Raw genomic sequence first — 27,702 nt, forward strand, 5'->3', positions numbered from 1 at the left:
CAAGATCCACATTAGTCTCAGTCCACCATTTTAGAATTTGATGAAATGAGATTTCTTTATTCCATTGCACAACATAGTAAATAAATTCCATAAATCAAACAAATTTACAGAATTAATTTTTCTGTCTATATTTCTACTGTGACATTGACAGTACAGTTCCATCGACATTCAGAACAATGATCGGCTGAATCGTAGCTGTGAATGAATTAGGTGGAAATGAAGGTCAGAGAGTTGATGCTGCGAGGTTCAGTGAGGTATCAGTCTTCGATTTTACACTGTTCCACCAGTTTGGGTGTTTATGTTTATTCTCTTGCTGAGACCTGACTCCTAATCCTGTACTTTTTCCACGGATGTGGTGTCTCTGCTGTGGGCATAAAGTTTAACCAGCGATAGTAATATCCACGAAAACCATCAATCTTTTCCAGATAGGTATTTTTTGACTTGTACTGGGAACAAAAGGGAAAATAAATCAGTTGGTGAACTCTGCAAGTACTTTATAAACGCTTGCAAAATTGCACTAAACAGATACTAATAACCTTCTCCGCATATTCTTGTAATATGTAAAAGTCAAATTGGTTAAATCCTTTCTCACAGGTCAGATGCAATGGGTAATTTAGTACTTTGCAAGCAAAATTAATACTGCATTACTTTGGCCAATTACTGTCCCTCACACTTAATTATAACCTTACTATAGCTGAAAGAAGCAAAGTAATGATCAACTGTAGAAATTATAGGATATAGGAAAGGTCAATTCGCATCCTCACATGATCAGTCTACTGCAATCTTGAAAATATTCCCAAACATTATTTTGCTTTGATTTAACTGTTCAGTGTATTGCCACATACTGTACGATGAATTTTCATCTGATTTGGGTGAGATTTTTATTGAGGTCCTATTTGCATGTTGCCGTGAGATGTTAAAAACTAGTGTATTAGAGAAAGGAGTTCAATCAATTCTTTTTGACATTCCTCTGAATCAATGTCATCATTAATCTAATTGGAAAGTATACCAACGTCGATAAGTAACACGCACGAAGGCACTGCAAAAGCAGTCGTCACTGCAACTTTTCACGCTGGGAGGATTTTGTCTGTCTCTTATACCTTTCCGTTCTGTCTCCACTTGCTGCCTGAGGCATTACACAAAACACAGCATTAGGACTAGTGAGAATAGCAAATCCCCATTGGAAATAATGTGCCAATATGGGTCTATTACGTCACTCTGCCTTGCTCTGACAGTTTAAAATTCATTGTGTTGGCTCTGGCACACAGATTTGCATACATCCAGTTGCTAACACAGAGCATTGAGGGAATGAAAAAAAGGCTTAGGCTGTTAAAATCGCATCCCTCAAGGGGTGACTGGACAGTGCTTCACGTCAAGATGGATGTGTGTCAGCTGATACCCACCTTGTCTCCCTAGGCTTAGCAGCACTGCTGCTCTAAATAAAAACCTCTCTCTTTCACAAAAGTATAAGGATTGATGTACCTTGTCAAATTTTGGAGGATACTTGGCTGCAAATTCCAGTTGCCTAAGGACAACCTCGTTAGGTCGTACTTGACTTCTTGCCATATCTTGTATGATGTTTGTGAGATATACGTAGTCCAGCTGCTTTGCTGCATTGTTGATCAAAGTGCTGTATACATTGACATTGGGGGTTAATCCAGACATCTGAAACAATGGGAACATTTCAGTAATCCCACAGCCATATAAATACTTAACAATAACCTAGGCAAAATACAAATTTGGAAAGAAAATCATTCAGGATGAAGAGGTTAATCAATTTTAGGTGGTTTAGGCACACTAAGCAGGGAACTTCTCCTGATATCATTGTGGGAAAGATAGCAAACAGGTAGAAACCTCTCCATAATCTTCAGCCATGACTGCAGTCAGTTCAGCTGCAAGACCACTGCACAGATATATCCTATTTCACACTAGTCATTTAGCAGGAAACTATTCTGCCGGTCTCTCTGCTAACCGAAATTATAAGGTGACATAGAAAGAAATGTAGGGGAAACTGCATAAATGTGTAAATCCAACTCAAATGGTCAGTTAATTATGAAACAAAACATAACTGGACAGAGTAGGAGGGTCTGATGCAATTAGGATAAGCAGGCATTGACAGCATCAAAAACACTCTAGAAAACAATCTCTCACTGAAGTTTAGGAGAAGAAAATACTGTACATTTCTGTGCATCTCTTTTAGCTCCCACAGTCCCATCTGCTTTTCCAATCTTTATTTCATTCTCTGGTTATGATTTAGATCTAATTTATACTTCCTGGTTTCCAGGGATGATCTAGTGGTATTATTGCTAGGCTATTAATCTAGAAACTCACTTAATGTTCTGGGGATCTGGGTTTGAATCCGATGGCAGAATTTGAATTCACAGCAATGTGCTGACTCTCAACTACCCTCTGAAATGGCCTCGGGAGCCAAGCAGTTAGAACATAGAACATAGAACAATACAGCACAGAACAGGCCCTTCGGCCCATGATGTTGTGCCGAACATTTGTCTAGCTTAAGCACCCATCCATGTACCTATCCAATTGCCGCTTAAAGGTCACCAAAGATTCTGACTCTACCACTCCCACAGGCAGCGCATTCCATGCCCCCACCACTCTCTGGGTAAAGAACCCACCCCTGACATCTCCCCTATACCTTCCACCCTTCACCTTAAATTTATGTCCCCTTGTAACACTCTGTTGCACCCGGGGAAAAAGTTTCTGACTGTCTACTCTATCTATTCCTCTGATCATCTTATAAACCTCTATCAAGTCACCCCTCATCCTTCGCCGTTCCAACGAGAAAAGGCCTAGCACTCTCAACCTATCCTCGTACGACCTATTCTCCATTCCAGGCAACATCCTGGTAAATCTTCTCTGCACCCTCTCCAAAGCTTCCACATCTTTCCAGTTGTATCAATCACTTCAAAGGCTCAAGAAAGAAATGACATTGCCACCTGTAGACCCGGCAAAGTCCTTCTTGCTAACATCTGAGGGCTTGTGCCAAAATTGGGAGAGCTGTCTCACACATTGGTCAAGCAATAGCCTGATATAGTCATACTCACAGATCCATACCATACAGACAGACAATGTCCCAGACTCCCATCACCATCCACATACTGTCCCACCGGCAGGAGGTGGAAACACATTTGGAAGGGAGTGGCCTTGGGAGTCCTCAACATTGACTCCAGACCACACAAAGTCTTATGACTTCAGGTTAAACACGGGCAAGGAAACCTCCTGCTGATTATCAAGTACCATCCTCCCTCAGTTGATGAATCAGTGCTTCTCTGTGTTGAGCAACATTTGGAGGAAGCATTGAAGTTGGTAAGGGCACAAAATGTACTCTGGGTGGGGGATTTTAAAGTTCACCAACAAAAGTGGCTCGGTAACAGTACCACAGATTGAACTGGTCAGGTCCTAAAGGACATAGCTACTAGACTGGACCTGTGGCAGGTGGTGAGGGAACCAAGGGGGAAAAACATACTCAACCTCACCCTTACCAATCAGCTGGCTGCAGATGCATTTGTCCATTACAGTATGGGTAGCAGCGACCAGTGCACAGTCTCTGTAGAGACAAAGTCCTTCCATCACATTGGGAATACTGTGTTGTGTGGCACTATCTCCGTGCTAAAACAGACTTCGAACAGATGCAGCAACTCAAGGCTGAGCATCAGTGAGGCATTGTGGGCCATCAACAGCAGCAGAATTATACTCCAGCACGATCTGTAACCTCATGCCTGGCACATCCTCTGACTCAATCACTATCATCAAGCCAGGAGATCAACCCTGGTTCAATGGAGAGTGCAGGAGGGAACGCCTGGAGAGAACCAGGTGTACCTGAAGATGAGGTGTCAACCCAGTGAAGTCAGCAAACAGTACTACTTGCATGCCAATTAGCATAAGCAGCAAATGGTAGATATAGCTGAGTGACCCCACAATCAATGAATCAGATCGAAGTTCTGCAGTCCTGCTACATCTAGTCATGAATGGTGGTGGATTAAATAATTCACTGGAGGAGGAGGATCCACAAACAGTTCCACCCTCAAAGATGGAAGAGCCCAACACACCTGTGCAAAAGATAAGGCTGAAGCATTCTCAGCAATCTTCAGCCAGAAGTGCACAGTGGATGATCCGTCTCAGCCTCCTCCTGCGGCCCCAATCTCACAGATATAGAAACTCAGCTGAAACTGCCACACAAACACAGTGGCTACAAATGCCAGTCAGAAGCTAGGAATACTGTGGTGAATAACTCACCTTCAGACTCCCCAAAGACTGTCCACCATCAACAAGGAATAAGTCAGGAGGGTAATGGAATACTCCTCACTTGTCTGGAGGGTGAGGAGCTCCAACAAGAACCTTGACACCTTCCAAGACAAAGCAGCCCGTTTGATTGGCACTGCATCCACTCCCTCCACCACTGACCCTCCACTCCTTCCACCACTGACCCTCAGGAGCAACAGGGCGTACCGTCTACAAGATGCACATCAGAAATTCACCAAAGATCCTTAGACATCACCTTCCAAACCCATGATTACTTCTGTCTAGAAAGACAAGGGCAGCAGACACATGGGAACACCGTCACCTGCAAGTTTCCCTCTAAGCCACTTACCATTCTGGCTGAGGATGGTAGAAGCAGAGGAAATGAAAGATTTCAGAAGAAAAGTGAAAAGGCACTTGCAGGGCCACAGGAATCAGGCAGTGAAGCGCAGCTGCCGGGGTTGCTCTACAGAGAGCTAGCACGATCTCAATGGGCTGAATGAGCTCCTTTCATGCTACAATGACTCCACAATTCTGGCTTCTATCATTTCCACTTTTTTATTGGAAGTTTACCAACCAGACTTGAATAATTTCTCCGTAGGCGGTATCATTGCTGCTCTGAAATCAGCCACTGAGAGGTGCTCAGGATCTGCTTGGAGGACTCAGTCTCCCATTTTTTAGATGATTCTTCAGGAAAGCTTCTTGTTTTCCTCACGTCCCCCTCCCCCTCCAAGATTCATCCCTCAACCTGGCTCAGCCAACTGGAAATCTACTTTTTTGATATGTTTCTGACTACATCATCACACACAAATGAGCCATGTAAGGGATGGCCCAGTGGCTCAGCAGTTAGCATAGTTGCCTCACACCGCCTGGGACCCGGGTTCGATTCCGGGCGACTGTCTGTGTGGAGTTTGCACATGCTCCCCGTGTCTGCGTGGGTTTCCTCCGGGTGCTCCAGTTTCCTCTCGCGATTCAAAAAGTGCAGGTCAGGAGAACTGGCCATGCTAAATTGCCCATTGTGTTAGGTGCATTAGTCAGGGGTAAATATAGGGTAGGGGAAATGGGTCTGGGTGGGTTACTCTTTGGAGGATTGGTGTGGACTTGTTGGGCCAAATGGCCTGTTTCCACACTGTAGAGAATCTAATCTACGAATCTAACCTGAAACATGGCGTGGAAATCACTGAGGTTCTTTATGATTACTGGAAGTGCTCTTGGACATTTTCTTCCACAGAAATTGCTTTCCAGTGCAAATGAAGGGCTGGAAATTACCTTCATGTCATGGAGAAGCTTCAGTCCATCACTCTCTTTTCTGCAGGCTATAGCCAGGTTACAGAAGGTGTGCAGGGTTGGCGATAAACCTTGTTTGACGAGTACTGGCAGTAGTGCCTAAAAGGGGAATAAATAAATAACATGATCAGTGGACTATGTTCAGAGAAGAACTTGCTCAACCTGTAGAAGTCTCACCACTGAGTCAAACATCTCAAACCAGAGAGCTGAGCATAAAGAACAATGCTGACTCTCCCCTGTAATGAGGAGTGCTGGCTTCTCAGAGGTGCCGTCTTTTGATGAGGTGTTCTGATCATTTATTTTCTCATAAAAGATCCCATTATGGATGAAAATGCAGAGGAGTTATCTCAGCTGATATGCATCCCTTTGTCAACAGATATCGAAGATAACATTGTTCATGGCAACTGGCTGCCTGGTTCCCGATGTGAACATGGTGCCTTTCAACAACTCAGCTGCATTTGGCTCTATTGCATGCCACGATTATGAAAAATGCTACAAAAACACCAATCTTTCTTTCATTGCTCTGTTACAGACCTACTGGAAACTGAGAGATGCTGACGTCACTGGGTTAAATCAAGTTGTACTCAGGGATCTGGCTTTGTATCCAGGCTGGCCTGACCCTGCTTCCTCTAACAGTCTTGACCAAAATTAATTTGGCCCTTTTCAATTCTGTTTCAAACAGGTACCAGCCCACAACATTGAACTGTTCCCACTTGTGTTAATTGGGATTTCGGAATGGCTACGGGCATGAATGAAGAACGTAGGTAGCAAGGGCAGCTTCTCTGAAATTGGGACAGGCATGCGATGGTTGGATAGAGTGAAGAGAGTTAGACTCTGTCCATAACAAGATAAATTGACCTAGAGGTGCTGGATGATGAAACTCCCACTCCTTCATTGGATATCCTCATCATTTATAGAATTGGGCGGCACGGTGGCACAGTGGTTAGCACTGCTGCATCACAGCGCCAGAGACCCGGGTTCAATTCCCGCCTCAGGCGACTGACTGTGTGGAGTTTGCACATTCTCCCCGTGTCTGCGTGGGTTTCCTCCGGGTGCTCCGGTTTCCTCCCACAGTCCAAAGATGTGCAGGTCAGGTGAATTGGCCATACTAAATAGCCCGTAGTGTTAGGTAAGGGGTAAATGTAGGGGTATGGGTGGGTTGCGCTTCGGCGGGGCGGTGTGGACTTGTTGGGCCGAAGGGCCTGTTTCCACACTGTAAGTAATCTAATCTAATCTAATCATTGAGATGTACAGCGTGGAAACAGACTCTTCGGTCTAACTTGTCCACGCCGACCAGATATCCCAACCCAATCTAGACTCACCTGCCAGCACCCGGCCCATATCCCTCCAAGGGTTTAGATCAGAGTGGTGCTGGAAAAGCACAGCAGGTCAGGCAGCATCCGAGGAGCAGGAAAATTGACATTTCGGGCAAAAGCCCTTCATCAGGAAGGGCTCATGCACCACAAGTGACATCACTTGCGCCCCCTCACGTCATCGCTGATGTCAAATGTTCAGCGATTTCCGCCTCCTCTACTGCCGTGTTCACCACCACTTCTGCCCCCACCCCCAATGCCACTCACCTGCATTCTGCTGACACGTCCCCCCTCCCCCCCACCAAAGATCCCACTGTCACCATCCCCGACCCCAGAACCCTGAGGGGAACATCACCCATGCTCATGACTCCACCCCATTCTACCTACCACCACACCCACTCCAGTTTCAGGCTCCGCCTCCACTCCCAGCTCCACACCTACACCAGGTCCTAGCTCCCAGCCCTGCCGAATTTTCACCATCCCCCCCCAGACCTTCCCCTCACTGAGGACGAACGATCAGTCCTCAGCAAAGACCTTACTTTTATCCCCCTCCGTCCACACATCAATGAATTTAATACGCATTGTGACTTCTGATTTTTGATGAAGGGCTTTTGCCCGAAACGTCGATTTTCCTGATCCTCAGATGCTGCCTGACCTGCTGTGCTTTTCCAACACCACTCTGATCTAAACTCTGGTTTCCAGCATCTGCAATCCTCACTTTTGCCATATCCCTCCAAATCCTTCCTATTCATATACCCATCCAGATGTCTTTTAAATGCTGCAATTGTATCAGCCTCCACCACTTCCTCTGGCAGCTCATTCCATACATGCACCACCCTCTGCGTGAAAAAGTTGTCCCTTAGGTCTCTTTTACATCTTTCCCCTCTCACCCCAAACCTGTGCCCTGTAGTTCTGTACTCTCCCACCCCAGGGAAAAGACTTTGTCTATTTATCCTATCCATGCTCCTCATGATTTTATAAACCTCTATAAGGTCACCCCTCAGCCTTCAACGCTCCAGGGAAAACAACCCCAGCCTGTTCAGCCTCCCCCTATAGCTCAAATCCTCCAACCCTGGCAACATCCTTGTAAATCTTTTCTGAACCCTTTCAAGTTTCACAATATCTTTCCGATAGGAAGGAGACCAGAACTGCACGCAATATTCCAACAGTGGCCTAACCAATGTCCTGTACAGCCACAACATGACCTCCCAACTCCTGTACTCAATACTCTGACCAATAAAGGAAAGCATTCCAAACGCCTTCTTCACTATCCTATCTACCTGCGACTCCACTTTCAAGGAGCTATGAATCTGCACTCCAAGGTCTCTTTGTTCAACAACACTCCCTAGGACCTTACCGTTAAGTGTATAAGTCCTGCTAAGATTTGCTTTCCCAAAATACAGCATCTCACATTTATCTAAATTAAACTCCATCTGCCACTTCTCAGCCCGTTGGCCCATCTGATAAAGATCCTGTTGTAATCTGAGGTAACTTTCTTCGCTGTCCACTACACCTCCAATTTTGGTGTCATCTGCAAACTTACTAACTGTACCTCTTATGCTCGCACCCAAATCATTTATGTAAATGACAAAAAGTAGTGGACTCAGCACCGATCCTTGTGGCACTTCACTGGTCACAGGCTTCTAGTCTGAAAAACAACTCTCCACCACCACCCTCTGTCTGAGCCAGTTCTGTATCCAAATGGCTAGTTCTCACTGTATTCCATGAGATCTAACCTTGCTAATCAGTCTCCCATGGGGAACCTTGTCGAACGCCTTACTGAAGTCCATATAGATCATGTCTACCTCTCTGCCCTCATCAATCCTCATTGTTACTTCTTCAAAAAAACTCAATCAAGTTTGTGAGACACAATTTCCCACGCACAAAGCCACGTTGACTATCCCTAATCAGTCCTTGCCTTTCCAAATACATGTACATCCTGTCCCTCAGGATTCCCTCCAACAACTTGCCCACCACCGATGTCAAGCTCACTGGTCTATAGTTCCCTGGGTTGTCCTTACCACCCTTCTTAAACAGTGGCACCACGTTAGCCAACCTCCAGTCTTCCGGCACCTCACCTGTGACTATCGATGATACAAATATCACAGTAAGAGGCCCCGCAATCACTTCCCTAGCTTCCCACAGAGTTTATGGGATGCATGGATAGGGTAAACAGACAAGGTATTTTCTTTGGGTTAGGGGAGTCCAGAACTAGGGGCATAGGCTTAGGGTGAGAGGGGAAAGATATAAAAGGGATCTAGGGGGCAACTTCTTCACTCAAAGGGTGGTGCATGTATGGAATGAGCTGCTGGGTGAAGTGGTGGAGGCTGGTACAGTTTCAACATTTAAAAGGCATCTGGACGGGCATATGAATAAAAAGGGTTTAGAGGGATATGGGCCAAGTGTGAGGAAATGGGACTAGATTAGGTTGGGATATCTGGTTGGCATGGACGAGTTGGGCCGAAGGGTCTGTTTCCGTGCTATACATCTCTATGACTCTACGGACTGGTTGGACTGGAGGGTCTGTCTCTATGCTGTATGACTCAATGACACAAAATTCAGTACTTCATCCAGACTCATGTATTATTGAAGGTGAGGGGTGGTGAAGGCTCTGGGTGGGATCAAAATACGTATCCTCACATTATAAAGTGTTTTCCAAACAATACAAATAGGAAGGTCCCACTGCAAAGAGCAATGACCCCATGATCAGCAAGTCATCGAATGTTGGTGCCAGGGTCTGATGTTTAGCTTCTGTGAATCAGTTTAGCACTACCCTATCAATCTTTAAAGGAATGAACTGACTACAGAATTGTGGACATTCTCCAGTTTCCACACACTGCCTTCACTTTTCTACTTCTTGGAGTGAATAAAAAATCAGGAAGCTATACAACGTACTGTAGCAAAAGGTCTCTAAAAATAAATAGCTTGCACAATAATTTCCACAAAGATGATTCCAATGAACCTAAAGAACAGCCTTCTGAGCAGGGCTAATCAATTTTCTCACTGACATGCAGATTCCTTGTAGTGTTCTATCCCAGAGAAAGAAGCATATGGTGATATGCGTAATTTACTGAAACACGCTTTTCATTCATTCAGGAGAGAAACTCAGTCACTGAAATTTCCCTCCAGGTTTTAGAGTCATAGAGTCACAGAAATAGACTCCTTGGTCCAACTTGTCTGCGCCGACCAGACATCCCCAGTCCCATTGCCAGCATTTGGACATCCCATTTCCAAACCCTTCCTATTCATGTACCCATCCAGATGCCTTTTAAATTTTGCAATTGTACCCAGCCCCCACCACTTCCTCTGGCAGCTCATTCCATACATACATCACCCTCTGCTTGAAAATGTTACCCTCAGATCCCTTTTAAAACTTTATCCTCTCCCCTTAAAGCTATGCCCTCCAGTTTTGACCTTGACTATTTATCCTATCCATGCCCCTCATGATACTATAAACCTCTATAAGGTCACCCCTCAGCCTCTGATTTTCCAGGAAACAAAGCCCCAGCCTGTTCAGCCTCTCCCTATAGCTCAAACCCTCCAGTACCGATAACATCCTCATAAATCTTTTCTGCACGCTCTCAAGTTTAGCAACATCCTTCCTGTAGAAGGGTGAGCAGAACTGTACGCAGTATTCTAAAAGTGGCCTCACCACTTGTTGCTTTACATCTGACAGTGCATATAATAAATTTGATGAAATATCACTTGTCCTTTTTAACACCGAGAACATAAAATGGAGACAGTCTTTTTTTAAGTGAAGCTCGTTCTGGACACAGTCACTTACCTTAGCTCCCTCCAGGTCACCCAGCTTGCTCTTTTTTCGAATTAATGTATTATAAAATGAAATGTCTGGCCTCACGCCATACTCTTCCATGAAAGCTACCAAGGAGGACTCGGATTGGCTGTTTGGTTCCACCACTTCAGCCAAAAGTGTGAAGGTTTTAATGTCTGGAGGCGCACTGTCTTCCTTCATCTTATTTAGAAAGCCATTCAGACACCCAATCAGTGCTAGCCTGTCAGGTGGCGTAGCTACTGTTCCTAAGGAAACAAGATTCTTCTTGTTGACTTGAACATCGAGTAGATTAGGTAGATGTGCAGTTTCAGGAAGCTTGCTGGAGTCTGAATCAACTGCAAATATTTGGGATCTGGGAACTAGTTCCAAAATGGGCACTCCTTGTGACACCAGCTCTTTCTCTTGCCCATTGTTGGACAGTAGGTTCTGTGCTTCCATTAGTTTTGGTAAAGTTTCACCACTCTGCTCAGCCTCTGGTTCAGAGACTCTGCAGGTGGTTGGTTGATCAGAAGCCTGTCCAAGTAACTGCTCTTCCAATAGACCAACCACCATCGTTGTTGTATTTTTGCTGCTTCTCGCCTCCTTTTGGCCTTTGACACTCCGAACCCTCCGGTGCTGCTTCAGCTGCCATACTTCACCGTCATCGGCCAATAGCAACCGTGAGGCCACGGCAGGGTCCCCGAGACCACAGTCCCTCGTGGCTCGCAGCAGCAGGTTGTAGCTCTTGACATCGGGCTTCACACCCAGTTTCAACATCTCTCGCCAAATCTGCAAGGAAGAGAGAGAATAAGAAAATCAATTCAGCGTTCAAACAGATTCCCTCAACATGTGATTTCCACAGTATCTACAATTATCGACCTAACTCGTAACAAAGAGCACTAAAATCTTTGGGTTCTTTAAAAGTGAGAGGAGAAAGATAAAAAAAGGACCTAAAGTGCAACTTTTTCACAAAGAGGTGGTGTGTGTGTATGAAATGAGTTGCCAGAGGAAGTGGTGGAGGATGGTACAATGACAACATTTAAAAGGCATGTGGATGGATATATGAATAGGGAGGGTTTAGAGGGATATGGGCCAAATGCTGGCAAATGGGACTGGATTAATTTAGGATATGTGGTCGGCTTGGGCGAATTGGATCAAAGGGTCTGTTTCCGTGTCGTACAATTCTATGACTCTAAACAAGTAACCCATCCTAGGGGGAGATAATGGATTTACAATCCATAGAGTCAGGTCATGTTCATGGGACCAGGGTTCAAATTCCACCACGGCTGAAAGTGAAATCTGAATTCAGTAAAAGTCTAATAATGGCAATGAAACTACTGTTGATTGCGATTTTAAAAATCGAATAACTCACATCCTTTCAGAATGGAAATTGCTGTCCTTATCTAGCCTGGCCTACGTGTGACTCCAGACCCACAGCAATGTGGTTGACTCTTAACTACCCTCTGAGCAATTAGGTTTGGGCAATAAATGCTGGCTTAGCCAGCGATACCTACATCCAATGAACGGATAAAAAAAAAATTTGCTGAGTCACATGATTGACCCACTAAGCAAAGTTTCATCCTCAGTGCTTCAAAAAGTCTGACTGGTCAAAGTTTGTGAGACAGATTTGTAGATCAGGGGCCGGTTACCGTTGTTGTGGCTATGTTCGCCGAGCTGGGAATTTGGTTCGCAGACTTTTGTCCTCTTTCTAGATAACATCCTCAGTGCCGTGGAGCCTCCTGTGAAACGCTGCTGTACTGTGTCGGTTAGAATTTATTTGGTTTTGTTTCCGGTTGTTTGCTGCAGTGGCTGGTATATTGGGTCTAGGTCAATGTGTTTATTGATGGACCCAACAGACAGACCACTGCAGTGAACAACCAGAAGCAGTGGGAATGAAACCAAATAAATTCCAACCAACACAGTACAGCAGTGCTTCACAGGAGGCTCCACAGCACTGAGGACGTCACCGAGACAGGGGACAAAATGTCTGCAAACCAACTTCCCAGCTCAGCAAACATACCTACAACTACTGCAGTTATGACTGGTTTTGGTTTCATCTGTGACAGTGTGGTAACGCTCCAAGATTATAAAGATTGGAAATCCACCACAATCCACTGCAAGTTCAACACATCTTCCAGCTTGACATTTCAGTATCTTGCTGTAGGATCAGGGAACTATTAAGACCATAAGACCATAAGACATAGGGGTGGAAGTAAGGCCATTCGGCTCATTGAGTCCACTCTGCCATTCAATCATGGCTGATGGACATTTCAACTCCACTTACCCGCATTCTCCCCATAGCCCTTAATTCCTTGTGACATCAAGAATTTATCAATCTCTGTCTTGAAGACATTTAGCGTCCCGGCCTCCACTGCACTCTGTGGCAATGAATTCCACAGGCCCACAATTCTCTGGCTGAAGAAGTGTTTCCGCATTTCTGTTCTGAAATTACCCCCTCTAATTCTAAGACTGTGTCCACGGGTCCTAGTCTCCTCGCCTAACGGAAACAATTTCCTAGCGTCCACCCTAGCGTGTTTCACAGCAACAACAACAGTGCATTTTCTACCTGATAGTGTTGGCTGCAGATGATCCCTTGGCATTATCTCAAGAGCTGAGGTTCTCCCAGTATTCTGATTCGCAGGAAACCCTCCACCAAGGGATGCCTCGCTGGTTGTAAATTGTATTCACAAATAATTGTTTTCCTGACAAAGCTGATGGAAGCAGGGTCCTTTTAATATTTTTAAGGCAGAGTTAGATAAATTCTTGTAAGCAGGATTGGATTTGAGGTTACAATGAGATTGGGCATGAAAGGCAGATTAAGCTCATCAGTTAAATGGCCTACCCTATTACGGGCAGCACGGTGGCTCAGTGGTTAGCACCAGGGTCCCAGGTTCGATTCCAGCCTTGGGCGACTGTCTGTGTGGAGTTTGCATGTTCTCCCCGTGTCTGCGTGGGTTTCCTCCGGGTGCTCTGGTTTCCTCTCACCATCCAAAGATGAGCAGGTCAGGTGAATTGGCCATGCTAAATTGCCCATAGCGTTAGGTGCATTAGTCAGAGGGAGATGGATTTGGGTGGGTTATGCTTCAGAGGGTCCGTGTGGACTGGTGGGCCGAAGGGCCTGTTTCCACACTGTAGGGAATTGAATCTAATCTATACCCAATTCATATGTTCTGTTATATTTAGAATACTAACCTATCTTCAAGAGTACTTAATTGATTGTAGAGCTCTTTGGAGGTCTCAGATGTGAAGTGACTGTGTCATTTCAAATTATTTCTTTAGATGGTTCCTCCTTCTTGCTCGGTTTTATCTAGCTCGGTCATCCTCTCTGCCTTCTGATAATCCTCATCTTTTTCAGTAAGTACGTATTCTAGGAAGCTTTCTCATGCTTTGGCCCCTTCCACTCTCTCACCTTTTGGGAGTTTACAGTCCCCTGCCATCATCTGGTTTCTTCGATAGACCACTGTCAACTGTCACTGTGATACCTCAGTGGTGCCCAGTTTACTGGTTGACCTATCCTTCACTGAGAACTTCTCATTGTCTGCTCCTTTGTTACTCTAGTATCAGTTAATTTGACAATATAAAACTGAAAGCCAATAGGCAGTAAACAGCAATTCACATTGCAGTGTCTCCTAATGCCCACTCAAATCTGTATCGTTTAGTATGGTTTCTGTTACTTCACAGAAGTTAGCTTTCGAAAACAAAAAATGAGATAGTAAGAAAAAAGTAAGTTTAAAAAAAAAGCACCTCAATACAAGATGAGCAGAGGTCTCTGATAGCCCACTGCTACATGCTGACTCACTCGCTCAGTGTAATGCTGAGCAATAGGAAGGAAATGTCAATATGTCATCAGTCACCTGGGAGAGATTACAATTCTACTCTCCACAGAGAGAGATGACTGTCAGTACATTCTCCCTTCCTCCAGACCGTGCTCGGACTCCTCTCGGAGTTCAGTGAGAGAAGGGGAACCCAGATGAGGAGGACAGGAAATGGGAGTGGAAGTTGTTTCTGGTGGCCTCTAGGTTGTCTGGCAAACGTGAAGAATGTGGGGTGGGAGAGAACAGCGAGGAAATGAAACCTTAATTACCTGTAGCAAATACCTAAAACCATTTTCTGTGTCCTTGATGCAGCCAATCATTAAAATGCTGAATGTTTCCACGTTCATCTTGTGACCACTATGAACTATTTCCTGCAAAATAAAGGCCAGACGCAACTTTGGTAAGCAACTCTGTGAAATCTGTCACTAATCCAGTTTTGCATGCCATTCATTCTGATTATAAATACTTGGTCCCCATATCACTCAATTGAAGTTTCATGATGCTCTTTCCACGGCTGTGATTCCTTCTGCTGTCTTCATATTCATTGGGACTCCCTCTCCTGGTGGAAAGACCTTGGCAATTCACCCTATCCATGCTCATGATTTTATAAACCTCTATAAAGTCACACCTCTCTCTCTCAAATGAGAGAGCAGCCCTATGGTCTAGTAAAGCTATGGCGACTCGACCTTTATTCTTATTTATGGCCATTCAGCCTCTCGTACCTGTTCCACCATCCCAAAACATCATCACTGATCTGATTGGGCCTTAACTCCACTTTCCTGTCTGTCCCCCATAACTCATGACTTCACTGTAATATCATTCTAACAGAGCCTTAAATGTACTAAATGTTTTAAACCCCCTCCATTTCTAACTGAGGAAGAGAATGCCAAAGATTAAAGACCCTCTGAGAGCTGAAATTCCTCCTCTCTGTCTTTAATGGCAGACCCCTTATACTGTGTCCCTCAATTCTAAACTCCCCCATGAGAAACATTTACCCTGTCAACCCCCTCAACATTTCACATCACAAACCAGAAATCTGTGGATTCTGGAAAGATCTGAATTAGAATCTGAAGAAGCTGGAAAAACCAAACTCAGCAGATTAGGCAGCATCTCTATAGAGAATATGAGTGCAATATAGAGGCGATGGCCTAGTGGTGTTGTGAGATGGTGAATCCAGAGACCCAGATAATGTTCTGGGGACTCGGGTTTGAATCCCACCATGGAATCTGAATTCAAGAAAAAACAAATCTGGAATTAAGAGTCTAATGATGACCATGAAACCATTGTCAATTGTTGGGAAAACCCGTCTGGTTCACTTACGTCCTTTAGAGAAGGAAACTGCCATGCTTACCATTCTGGCCTACATGTGACTCCAGACCCACAGCAATGTGGCTAATTCTTAAACTGCCCTCTGGGTAATTAGGGATGGGCAGTAAGTATGTGACCCTCATCCCGGGAATACATTTAAAAATAAAAATCCGTGTAAGTCACTAAAATCCTAAATTAATTCTTCAACTGTCTGTAATATTTTGAGAGTGTGATAATCTCTCCTTCCTATTGGAAAGATGTTGTGAAACTTGAAAGGGTTCAGAAAAGAGTTATAAGGTTGTTGCCAGGGTTGGAGGACTTGAGCTATAGGGAGAAGCTGAAGGGGCTGGGGCTGTTTTCCTTGGAGCGTTGGAGGCTGAGGGGTGACCTTATAGGGGTTTACAAAATTATGAGGGGCATGGATAGGATAAATAGGCAAAGTCTTTTCCCTGGATCAGGGAGTCCAGAACTAGAGGGCATAGGTTAGGGTGAGAGGAGAAAGATATAAAAGAGACCTAAGGGGCAACTTTTTCACGCAGCGAGTGGTGCGTGTGTGGAATGGGCTGCCAGAGGAAGTGGTGGACGCTGGTACAATTGCAACATTTAAAAGGCATCTGGATGGGTATATGAAAAGGAAGGTGTTGGAGGGATAAGGGCCGGGTGCTGGCAGGTGGGACTAGATTGGGTTGGGATATCTGGTCGGCATGGTCGGGTTAGACCGAAGGGTCTGTTTCCATGCTGTACATCTCTATGACTCTAATCTGCCATTTACCCAACTGTATAAATGATCACTGTAACCTTGTTCCCCACCTCCTCTTCAACCCAGAGACCCAGCTCAGTGGTTGCTTCGACTGACCTCTCTTGTCCAGGCTGGTGAGCAGACAATGTGCAGGATCTCAACGGAAAGAGATCAGGAGAATCCAGCAGATCCCGAACCCCCTCAAGCGCCAGCTCCCCATGCAAGTACTCACCCGAAGCACATCAAAACAGGCCGTTAGGTCCGAGCAGACAGCGAACGCTTTCAACATGGCATGGTATGCGATCAGATTAAGACTGACGTTCTTGCTGCTTATCTCTTCCCGGAGCTTTGTGGCAAACTGCAGACCTGTTTCCTTCCAAGGTGTTTCTGCACAAGCATTGAACAGAGCAGTGTAGGTGGCTCCTGAAGGAGTCACAGCTCTCTTCTTCATCTGCAAAACAAAAATCACGATTCATTCCTTTATTGACGACGAATGGCATCTTTAATCACACTGAAAGAAAATGTCCAAGGTCCTTCACAGGAGCAGAACTAAACAGGAACTCTCAGCAAACCAATGAGGCGACGTTCAGACAAGTAATGAAAAACTTGGTCAAAGAGGTAGGCTTTATGGCACATTTTTAAAGGAGGGGAGAACAGAAAGTAAGGCTTTAGGAGGGAATCACAGACACTTAAGGTGCACAGGCAGAAGATACTACTGGCAACGGTGAGATGAACAGAATACAAACCCCCCCCCCTCCCCCACAGAGTAGTTTGGATGGGTAACACAGGGTCTTTGAGCCATATTTCCATACAATCCCATTTACCTCAAGTAATGAAGGATTCGCCACCAATTCATCAGAAGTTCAAGAATAGGATGTAAGTTTGCTCGCTGAGCTGGAAGGTTTGTTTTCAGACGTTTCGTCACCAGACTAGGTAACATCATCAGTGAGCCTCTGGTGCAGCACTGGTAGTAAGGCCCGCTTTTTATTTACGTGTTTAGGTTTCCTTGGGTTGATGACGTCATTTCCTGTGGTGACATCATTTTCAATCCCAGGAAACCTAAACACAGAAATAAAAAGTGGGCCACACCACCAGTGCTTCACCGGAGGCTCACTGATGATGTTACTTAGTATGGTGATGAAATGTCTGAAAACAAACCTTCCAGTTCAGCCAGCAAACTTACATCCAGAACCTCAACCTGAGCTACAAATCTTCTCAAAACTCGCTAGTTCAAGAATAGTTCTGTCCAAACCACTGCACACGGAAAAATTCCATAAAAGGTTTTTTTTTGTGTATTCATGGGTTGAGGGGCATGGATAGGATAAATAGGCAAAGTCTTTTCCCTGGGTCAGGGAGTCCAGAACTAGAGGGCATAGGTTAGGGTGAGAGGGGACCAGGCCAGCATTTCCACAGAGGGCAGTTAAGAGTCGACCACATTGCTGAGGGTCTGGAGTCACATGTAGGCCAGACCGGGTAAGTTTCCTTCCCTAAAGGACATTAGTGAACCAGATGGATTATTCCAACAATCAACAATGGATATATGGCCAGATTTTTAAAACTGAATTCAAATTCTGCCATGACAGGATTTGAACGCAGATCGCCAGAATATTACCAAGGTCTTTGGATTGATAGTCCAGTGATGATATCACTAGGCTATTGCTTCGCTGGTAAGTAAGTGTGACTAGGGTGGAGTGACCTGGGCATCAGGATGCTCAGACACACACAGGCCACCATCTGAACTGGAATCAAATTCCCTTCCTGCACAGAAATGGGATTTCACAAATCCCTGATTGGAAAAACAGCACCGTCTCCAGCACTCACGTCATTGTAGAGTTGGAATGCTTTTTTCAAGTAGCCCACTCGTCCACAGCCTCCTATCAGCACTGTGTAATTGTATTCCTCTGGGAACAGCCGCTCCTCCTTCACCATTTGAGTCTCAAACGTGTGCAGCGCCTCAGCCAACTAGAGAGGAGAAAGCCACCAGTGTGAGAAAAACACAGGGAGTAAGCATTGGAACAATCATCAATGTGCTAACCATGAAAAGGACTGAAGCATTCAATCCAAAACTTCAGCAACAGTAACAATAAAAGGCCATTCGCCAAGATGATTCTGATAACGTATAAATTATTAGACTCATCCCCACATTCTGATTACTACGTACAATTCTGATCACAAAACTGGGGTAGTTCTGCGCTTGAAAGGGTGTAATATATTCCAATAAGGATGACACCATATCTTGGGAATGATGTTAATAAGAAAGAATGACGGAAATTGGACATACTGTTGGGTAAAATCTACACTGAGCTGAACAAACAGCAGTGTTCCATCAGAAAGGAGATTGGCAGAATTAACCCAGACTAACTGCTCATACTTGTAAAACAAAATGAAAAGGAAATTGAAACAGAACATTTCGAACAAAAGAATAATGAGCTTTCGGATCAACGCATTTGGGCAACCCAGTAAAGCACACAGTGCAATTAATAAATCACTGGATAAGAACGAATAAAGGGATGTGGTTGGGATGGTGACGATGGGTAAAGTGCATCAGTGCATTCCTTTTATAAATGTTATACACTAGCCATAAAACCTACAACCGCAAAGTAGTTTTCATTTCTACATTTCTGGTCTTCTTAAGGCAAACTTTGGAGAAACTAAATTTTCTATCTCGGCTGAACTAGACACTATACAGTGGCTGACGATCCTGTTAGGGATTCAGTGTTGAATGTTTGTTTTCCCTAGTGCTGCATACTGTAAGATCCCATGTTTTGAAAGGACTGATTTCCATTGAAGGGCCACCAGTATTCCGTGACAGTGGAGTTTGCAATAATTTGTTCACCAGCCTCCAACTAGTCAGAATCCATTCCTTCAATAACACTCCTGGCACATATTCAACTAAAATTCTTTTATAAAAATCAAAGGTTTCTCTTATTTATGGAACTGTCCTTAAATAAAAAAAAATGACCAAAGCTTCCTTGGGATCACGACATATGGAATTATTTCCTTGGTCAACATCTCACATCAGAATATCAATGGTCTTTACTGGGATTGATTCAGAAATCTTCTTATCCGTATGGAATGGCCGTGCTGTAGGGAAGGCAAAACTGAGGTGCCTTTTCCAAGAGGGAAGTGGACAGGTTAAATAAAAATAACGAACTCGAAGCAGTGCTGGTGAAAGTGTGAGAAAGAATTTGTCCCATTCACTATTAAACGCACTCTGTTCTGTGTAAACCAGAGCCTGCAGTTGACTGGAATAAATTGTTCCCTCATGTTTTATATTCACTTTTGGTCCCACACTTTGGGAAGGACCATAGAATCCCTAAGATGTGGAAGCAGGCCATTAGGCCCATCCAGTAACATTGACCCCCCCAAACAGCATCCCACCTAACTTGTATATCCATGGACACAATGGGCAATTTAGAATGGCCAATACACCTAATCTGCCCATCTTTGGACTGTGGGAGGAAACTGCAGCACCCGGAGGAAACCCAAGCAGACACGGGGAGAACGTGCAAACTCCACATAGACGGTTGCCCGAGGCTGGAATTGAACCCAGGTCCCTGGCGCTGTCAGGCAGCAGTGCTAACCACTGAGCCACTGTGTCACCCCAAGGATGGGAGGGTCCTTCTCCTTGGGAGCATGCAGAGATGGTGTACAGCAATGGTTCCAAGAATTATGAATTTTAGTTTCAAGATTAATTTAGAGAAGGTGAGGTTGTTCTTCTTGGGAAAACAAAAAGCTCAGGGAGTGTTTTGGGAGGCATGACAAGATTATGCTGAATAGGTACGTAGACAATAAATGCTATTCCCATTAGCTGATCATGCAAAGACTATGGGAAAATATAAATGGGGTTTTGGACAAGAGGTTTTGGGGGATGGGGATGGGGAGGGGGAAGGATGTGAGAAAGTTGTTTTTTTCTTACACAGCAAGTGTATGGGCGGCACGGTGGCACAGTGGTTAGCACTGCTGCCTCACAACGCCAGAGACCCGGGTTCAATTCCCGGAAATTGCCCGTAGTGGAATTAGATTAGATTTCCTACAGTGTGGAAACAGGCCCTTCAGCCCAACAAGTCCACACCGACACTCCGAAGAGGGACCCACCCAGACCAATTTCCCCTGACCAATGCACCTAATACTATGGGCAATTTAACTTGGCCAATTCTCCTAACCTGCACATCTTTGGAATGTGGGAGGAAACCAGAACACCCAGAGGAAACCCATGCAGACACGGGGAGAATGTGCAAACTCCACACAGACAGTTGCCCGAGGTTGGAATCGAACCTGGGACCCTGGTGTTGTGAGGCAGCACTGCTAACCACTGAGCCACCATGCCGCCTTTCTGTGCAGTATACCTTTACATTTTGTAAGACTGGTTAACCAAATTCCTGACCTTATCTTCTTTGATGAGTTTCTTGCACTGCAAAAAGTACCAGTATGTCGTGTTTCTTCGGCCTGGCTTCCGTCTCACTTCCGGACGTTCAATCTCTTCCTCACTCTGATCCTCAGTGTCACCATATCTGGAATCCTGGAGCTCCAAAGAGCTTTTGCGGAAAAATCTCCTGGAGGAGTAGATCCTGCCCATTGCTCCAAATCCTTCAATTTCATCCTCAGACGAGGAAAAGGATGAGTCCTGGCCAGGTGAGGCTGGAGACTGCCTGCCTTCTGTGTCACCGCCCTGGTCATTGCTGACCATCCTGGGTAAACCCATCCATCCACCATTCCAAAACAGCAAATTCCTGGGGTGAGTCACATTTCGAGGAGGCATGGCTCTCATGGGGTTACTTCTCATGAAAGCGCTCAGGTGTCTGAATGGGGCCAGGTACGGATACAGGGAAGAGCCATGTCTCATGGATAGGTACATCTGGAAATGCTGAAGGGGTAAAAACCAAGGCCAAGCCATGTTTTGCAAATCCTTCCAGCTTCCTTCAAGGGTCTGCAGACTGGAGTGCTAAGTTTAAAAATAAAAATAGAGATGAACTTTTATACAACTGAATTCGCCATGTGAAGGTTGCTTGTAAAAATAGATGCTGAGATGCAGGGTGAAAAATCAGGGATAACATAATCAAACATAGCGAGTTTTGAGAAGATTTATAGCTCAGGTTGAGGTTCTGGATGTAGGTTTGCTCACTAAGCTGGAAGGTTTGTTTTCAGACATTTTGTCATCATACTAGGTAACATCATCAGTGAGCATTCAGTCAACCATGATGTTATGACCAGCTTTCTATTTCTGTGTTTAGGTTTCTTTGGGTTGATGATGCAATTTCCTGTGGTGATGTTATTTCCTGTTCTTTTTCTCAGAGGGTGGTAAATGGGGTCCAAGACGATGTGTCTGTTGATAGGAATTCTTGTGCATGTCTCTGTTTGCCTTGTCCTAGGATGGATGTGTTGTCCTTCCTCATCTGTACACCAGTGATAGTGGGTTATGTCTCTTTGTGGCTCGTTGATGTTTATGTATCCTGGTGGCTAGTTTTCTGCCTGTTTGTCCGATGTAGTGTTTGTTACGGTTCTTGCAAGGTATTTTGTAAATCATATCCGTTTGTGTTGATTGTGTTGTTTGGGAGAGTGGCCAGGGTTTCTGGAAGCATTTTGTCTGCTTGTTTGGGTACCACCAGAAATGACTACCAGACTACTCAGACCTCTTGGCATCATGGCAGCCCACAAACCCACCAACACACTAAAACAGCAGCTAATGAACTTAAAAGACCCCACACAAACAACAAGCAAAATAGATGTCATTTACAAAATACCTTGCAAGAACTGTAACAAACACTACATTGGACAAACAGGCAGACAACTAACCACCAGGATACATAAATGTCAACTAGCCACAAAGAGACATGACCCACTATCACTAGTACCCTTACATACAGATGAGGAAGGACAACATATCCATCCTAGGACAAGCCAACAGAGACACGCATGAGAATTCCTAGAAACATGGCATTCCAGCCGGAACTCTATCAACAGACACATCATCTTGGACCCCATCTGAGAAAAAGAACAGGAAATGACATAAACCACCCAAGGAAACCTAAACACATAAATAGAAAGCAGGTCATAACACCAGTGCTTCACCAGAGGCTCACTGATGATGTTACCTAGAATGGTGACGACACATCTGAAAATGAACCTTTCAGCTCAGCGAGCAAACTTACATCCATAATAAAACATTTTGATAACGCAGATCATGGTGGTACAGATCAACCAACACACAAGTTAAAAATGAAAATGTTGGAAATACTCAGGCAGCATCTGTTGAGTGCAAAGCACGAAGTTAATATTTCACCTCGTATATACAAATATGTATACATCTTTATAGCTATATATTAGAAATGGAGATGATCACTGCCAGGAGACACCTCTCTATACCTTCAGCATGATGAGGATTATGGAGATGTAAGTGCCTTCTGGCCTTTTTGCTGGATAGGTTTCAAATGGAAAGGTTTTGCTCCAGGATTGATAAACTTGCTTACACTACGTTCCGGAACCACGGCATCCCTCCCTTTGCCAGATTATCCATGCTTCCTTCCTCCCCTGCTGTTATCTCCTGCACCTCACCCATGTCTTCGTTTGCTTCTTTACTGGTTCCATTCATGTTTTACCCCATCACTTTTGCCATTTAATCTCTTCTCTCCTCCACCCTACCAGACCTTCCCTTTTCCTCTTTCTTGCAGCCATCCCTATCATGGCTTTTCCCTTGTTCCACAGTTGCTTAAATGCCATTCATGTGTTGTTTAACAAATTTGAATGTTAGTTAGCATATCATTACAAGATGCCACCTTCGTTAGAACATATGGGTGACAGAATGGCAATTACTGCTGCCACACAGCACCAGGGAACCGGGTTCAATTCCAGACTTGGCTGACTGTATGAAGTTTGGGTGTTCTCCCCGTGGGTTTCCTCCAGGTGCTCTGGCTTCCTCCCACAGTCCAAAGATGTGCAGATGAGATGGACTGGCTGTGCTAAATTGCTCATAGCAACCAGTGCAGGTTAGGTGGCTTAACCAGGGGTTAATACCCCTCGCAGGGTGACTGGGATGGGGTGGGTCTGGGTGGGATACTCTTCTGAGGTTTGGTGCAGACTCAGTTAGTGCTGAATGTCCTCTTTCTACACTGTCAGCATTCTATGTTCCCATCTTGATAAAGTCTCATTTACCAAACATGTGACCTCTGATTTCTCCTTCCATGTGCTGCTGGACCTGCTGAGTACTTCCAGCATTTTCTGTTCTTATTTCAGGTCTCCAGAGGCTGCAGTATTTATTTCTTTCCACATCTTGTGCTTTATTAGCACCTCTTTAAATACTATTCACTTCAAGCACTTCTTCGGGTAAAGAATTTCTTCTGAATTCTCTATGCAGTTCCGAAGGACTGTACTTACTGATGGCCTCCAGTTACACTCTTCACCACAAGAGGAAACCTTTTGTGTTCACTCTGACCAAAACCTCTCAGAATTTTAAACACGTCACCCTTAATCTTTTATTATCATAAGAGATCTATCCTCTTAACCCTTTTCTGACGTATACATCCAGACATTTCTGGTATAATTCCTGTAAATTTTCTCTCCGGTGGCCTTTGCTTTAGGATTGTTCTTGCTATGTTATGACAAAGATTGCAATCATTTGATGCTTTAGGATAAGAACAAGCAGCAGATTACTCAACATGATGTATAATAGGGGTAGGCCATTTAGTGGTTAGGAAGGCAATTTGTAGATGATACCAATATTGATGGTATAGTGGTCAGTGAAGAAGGTTATCTAAAATTACAAAGAGATTTTCATCAAGATCAAATGGGAATGCAAATGGAGTTTAATTTGGATAAGTGTGACGTATTGCATTTTGGTGTTACAAGCAAGGGCAGGACTTATACAATTAATAATAGGCCCTGCGTAGTGTTGTAGAACAGAGAGATCCAGGTACATAATTCTTTAAATTTGCATCACATATAGACAGGGGATTCAGAAGGTGTTTAGCAGACTTGCCTTCGTTGCTCAGAACTTTAAATATAGGAGTTTGATGTCATGTTGAAGTTGTGTAGGACATTGGTGAGGCCTCTTCTGGAGTGCTGTGTGCAGTTCTAGTTGTCTGTTACTATTAAACTGGAGAGGGTTCACAAACGATTTACCAGGATGCTGTCGGGAATGGAGGGTTTGAGATAATAAAAATAGACTGGAAAGGCTGGGGCTTTTTTCACTGGAGCATAGGAGGTTGAGGAGTGAGTATATTGAGGTTTATAAAATCATCAGGGGCACAGGTAAGGTAAATAGAATGGGTCTTTTCCCTAGTGTGGCGGAGTTCAAAATTAGGGGACATAGTTTTTAAGGTGGGAGGAAAAAGATTTAAAAAGGACACGAGGGGCCTTTTTTCTCGCAGAGGGTGAATAGTGTGTGTGGAATGAACTGCCAAATTAAGTGGTGGATGCAGGTACAGTTCCAACATTTAAAAGACTTTTAGATAAGTTCATGAATAGGAAAGGTTTAAAGGGATATGGGTCAAGTGCAAATGGCACTAGTTTAGTTTGGGAGCATGGACTGGTTGGACCGGAGGGTCTGTTTCTGTGCTGTATGACTCCATGGTGTTTAATGTCAGTGGACCGAATAACCTAAAACTTCCAAAGAATGTTCGGGGCATCTGGGTTGTATCCCACCATAGCAGATGATGAAATTTAAAACTCAATAAAAGTGATATCCTGAGGATGTTGGAGATATTAATTAAAAACAAAGTGCTGCAGAAACGCAGCAGGTCTGGCTGGTAATGTGGTGAGAGTAACTGAAGGGGGCTGACCAGTGGTTTTTTTAATGCTGTTAACAAAGGGGAGGCACAGTGAGTGAAACAGATAGTGAGAATACAAATAACAAAAGACAGTGTGTTAATGGTTAAAAAAATTCTAGATCCTGCCTTTACTCCTCTATTTTGCCTCTACGTCTCACTTTTACCATTACTAAAACTCCCTTTGTCTTTTGCCCTGGGCATTCTCACCATCTGTTCCATCCTGTCCTCCTCTCTTTTGTCTGCAGCATAAGCCCATTATTTTTTGGCCCCCTTCAGTTCCGAACAGGATTCTTTGCAAAACATTAACTCTATACCTAAGTCTCAGCTCCCCCCTCTGTAATTGCATCCTTGACTTCCTGACCCATAGGCTGCAATCAGCAAGAATAGGTAATAACAGCTCCTCTGGTATAATCCTCAACATCAGCCCCGCAAGACTGCATACTCAGCTCCCTACTATTCTCCTCATATGATCATGACTATGTGGCCAAATTGTTAATGGTGTTGGGGTGCAAGTTTTCTGACGACACCACTATTGTAGGTTGGATCTCAAACAATCACGACACAGAATACAGCAAAGAAATTAAGTGCTTAGCCACAAGGTGTAAAGACAACAATCTCTCCATCAATGGCAGCAAAGCAAAGGTGCTGGGCCTTCACTTCAGTAAGTGGAGTGGAGGGCACACCCCTGTCTGCATCAATGGTGCTGACTGAGGTGGAGATGGTTGAGAACATCAGGTTCCTAGGAGTAATGATCACCAATCTGCCCTAGTCCACCCACATCAATGTGATGGTCAACAAAGCACAATGTCTCTAATTCCTCAGGGGGTTAAGGAAATTTGGCATATCCATAAGGACTCTTACCAATTTTTATAGATGCACTATAGAAAACATCCAACCTGGATGTATCACAGTATGGTATGGCAACTGCTCTTCCCAAGACCACAAGAATCTACAGAGATTTGTGAACCATCTACACTTCCCACTACCTCGGGAAAGCAACCAACATAATCAAAGACCACTCCCACCCTGGTTATACTCTCTTCCACCCTCTTCCAGCAGGCAGAAGATATAAAAATTTGAATATGCAGGCAAATAAATTCAAGAACACCTTCTTCCCCGCTGATATCAGACTTTTGAATAGACCTCTTTAATGTTAACACTGATCTCTCTCTGCAGCTGTAACATTGTATTCTGCATTCTGTTCTGCTACCCTGGTACACTTGTATGGTACGATCTGCTTATATAGCACACAAACAACATTTTTCACTGTATCTTGGCACATGTGACAACAATAAATCAATACATTTCCCAGATGCTGAGTTTCTCCAGCACTTTCTACACTGACATGAAAAGTCAGTGTCTGCAGAGAACTAGTGGTTAAATATAATAACACAGGATGAGATACCCACCAAAAATTATCCCAACAGTAGAGAATCTACACATCCTTGAGGATATTTAATAAACATTTCTCCTTGAAACCAGCTCCTTCCATTTGTCTCCATGTGCTTCCGGTTTGGAGGAGTCCCGCCTACAACTATCGCCATTGGCTGAGGTACAGAGGTCCAGGCTGCGATTGGACCACTCTTTCCGGGACGCTCAGTGTGATTGGTAGCGATCGGGTCAATCAGCGGGAGCCCCGCCCCCAGCCTAGTGCAATCGGGTGTCGAGCAATTGATCTCTCCCACTGATTTCAATGTCGAGTTTGACTTTAGGAACACCATTTAGAAAACACAACAGCACACAGCATGGAATGTGTTCAAAGGCAAGATTGGATATTAGGAGGACAGCTTTCCCAAATACTATTCCCTGGAATTTTTATCCCCATTCTCTTCAAATCCTATTTTTTGACTAAGTTCATGATCACTCATCCCCATTGCTCCTTCTCTAGTTGAACTTATATGTGGTTGGAAAAGGCATTATATAAATGTAATTCATTGCCACTTTGCTTGTCAATGTTATTCCCACTTCAACAATAACATATATTTGCACAAGGTATTTTATTATGGTATAGATTCTAAACACAGGCCTGTACCCTATAAGGCAAAGTGGCATTCTAGTATAGAGGTACCTGTCTCTCCTTCAGTCACTGTGTACACAAGGTTCAGTGTCATACATTTAGTTAAAAATGTGTTGCTGGAAAAGCGCAGCAGGTCAGGCAGCATCCTGAAGAAGGGCTTATGCACGAAACGTCGATTCTCCGGTTCCCTGGATGCTGCCTGACCTGCTGCGCTTTTCCAGCAACACATTTTCAGCTCTGATCTCCAGCATCTGCAGCCCTCACTTTCTCTCATACCTTTAGTTAGTCAACTGTGTGTGTGCAAGATACAGTAGCATCAGTGAATACAAAATCCAGACTCGGTGTTCAGGTCTCACGGTGGCACAGTGCCTCACAGCGCCTGAGACCCGGGTTCAATTCCCGCCTCAGGCGACTGACTGTGTGGAGTTT

The 27,702-nt window shown here is 44.4% G+C and overlaps 1 protein-coding gene across 2 annotated transcripts; it reads right to left on the minus strand.

Moving 5' to 3' along the window:
* ptcd1 (pentatricopeptide repeat domain 1) lies at positions 1 to 26,773 on the minus strand. 2 transcript variants are annotated; one of them, XM_043711291.2, is made up of 9 exons: positions 26,666 to 26,773; positions 20,879 to 21,436; positions 18,313 to 18,453; positions 16,724 to 16,942; positions 14,714 to 14,815; positions 10,642 to 11,418; positions 5,527 to 5,643; positions 1,483 to 1,665; positions 1 to 446 (listed from the first exon to the last, which is right to left on the minus strand). In XM_043711291.2, the coding sequence occupies exons 2-9, from the start codon at positions 21,386 to 21,388 to the stop codon at positions 303 to 305; spliced, it is 2,193 nt and encodes a 730-aa protein (XP_043567226.2). In that variant the 5' UTR covers positions 21,389 to 21,436; positions 26,666 to 26,773; the 3' UTR covers positions 1 to 302. The 2 variants fall into 2 exon arrangements, with proteins under 2 accessions (XP_043567226.2, XP_087854059.1); XM_087997933.1 differs by lacking the exon at positions 5,527 to 5,643.
* Positions 26,774 to 27,702: the final 929 nt, after the last annotated feature.

This window comes from Chiloscyllium plagiosum, unplaced genomic scaffold (genome assembly GCF_037043375.1).
Source record: "Chiloscyllium plagiosum isolate Xiang-an unplaced genomic scaffold, Cpla_swu_hap1 HiC_scaffold_20, whole genome shotgun sequence".
NCBI classification, from domain to species: Eukaryota; Metazoa; Chordata; class Chondrichthyes; order Orectolobiformes; family Hemiscylliidae; genus Chiloscyllium; species Chiloscyllium plagiosum.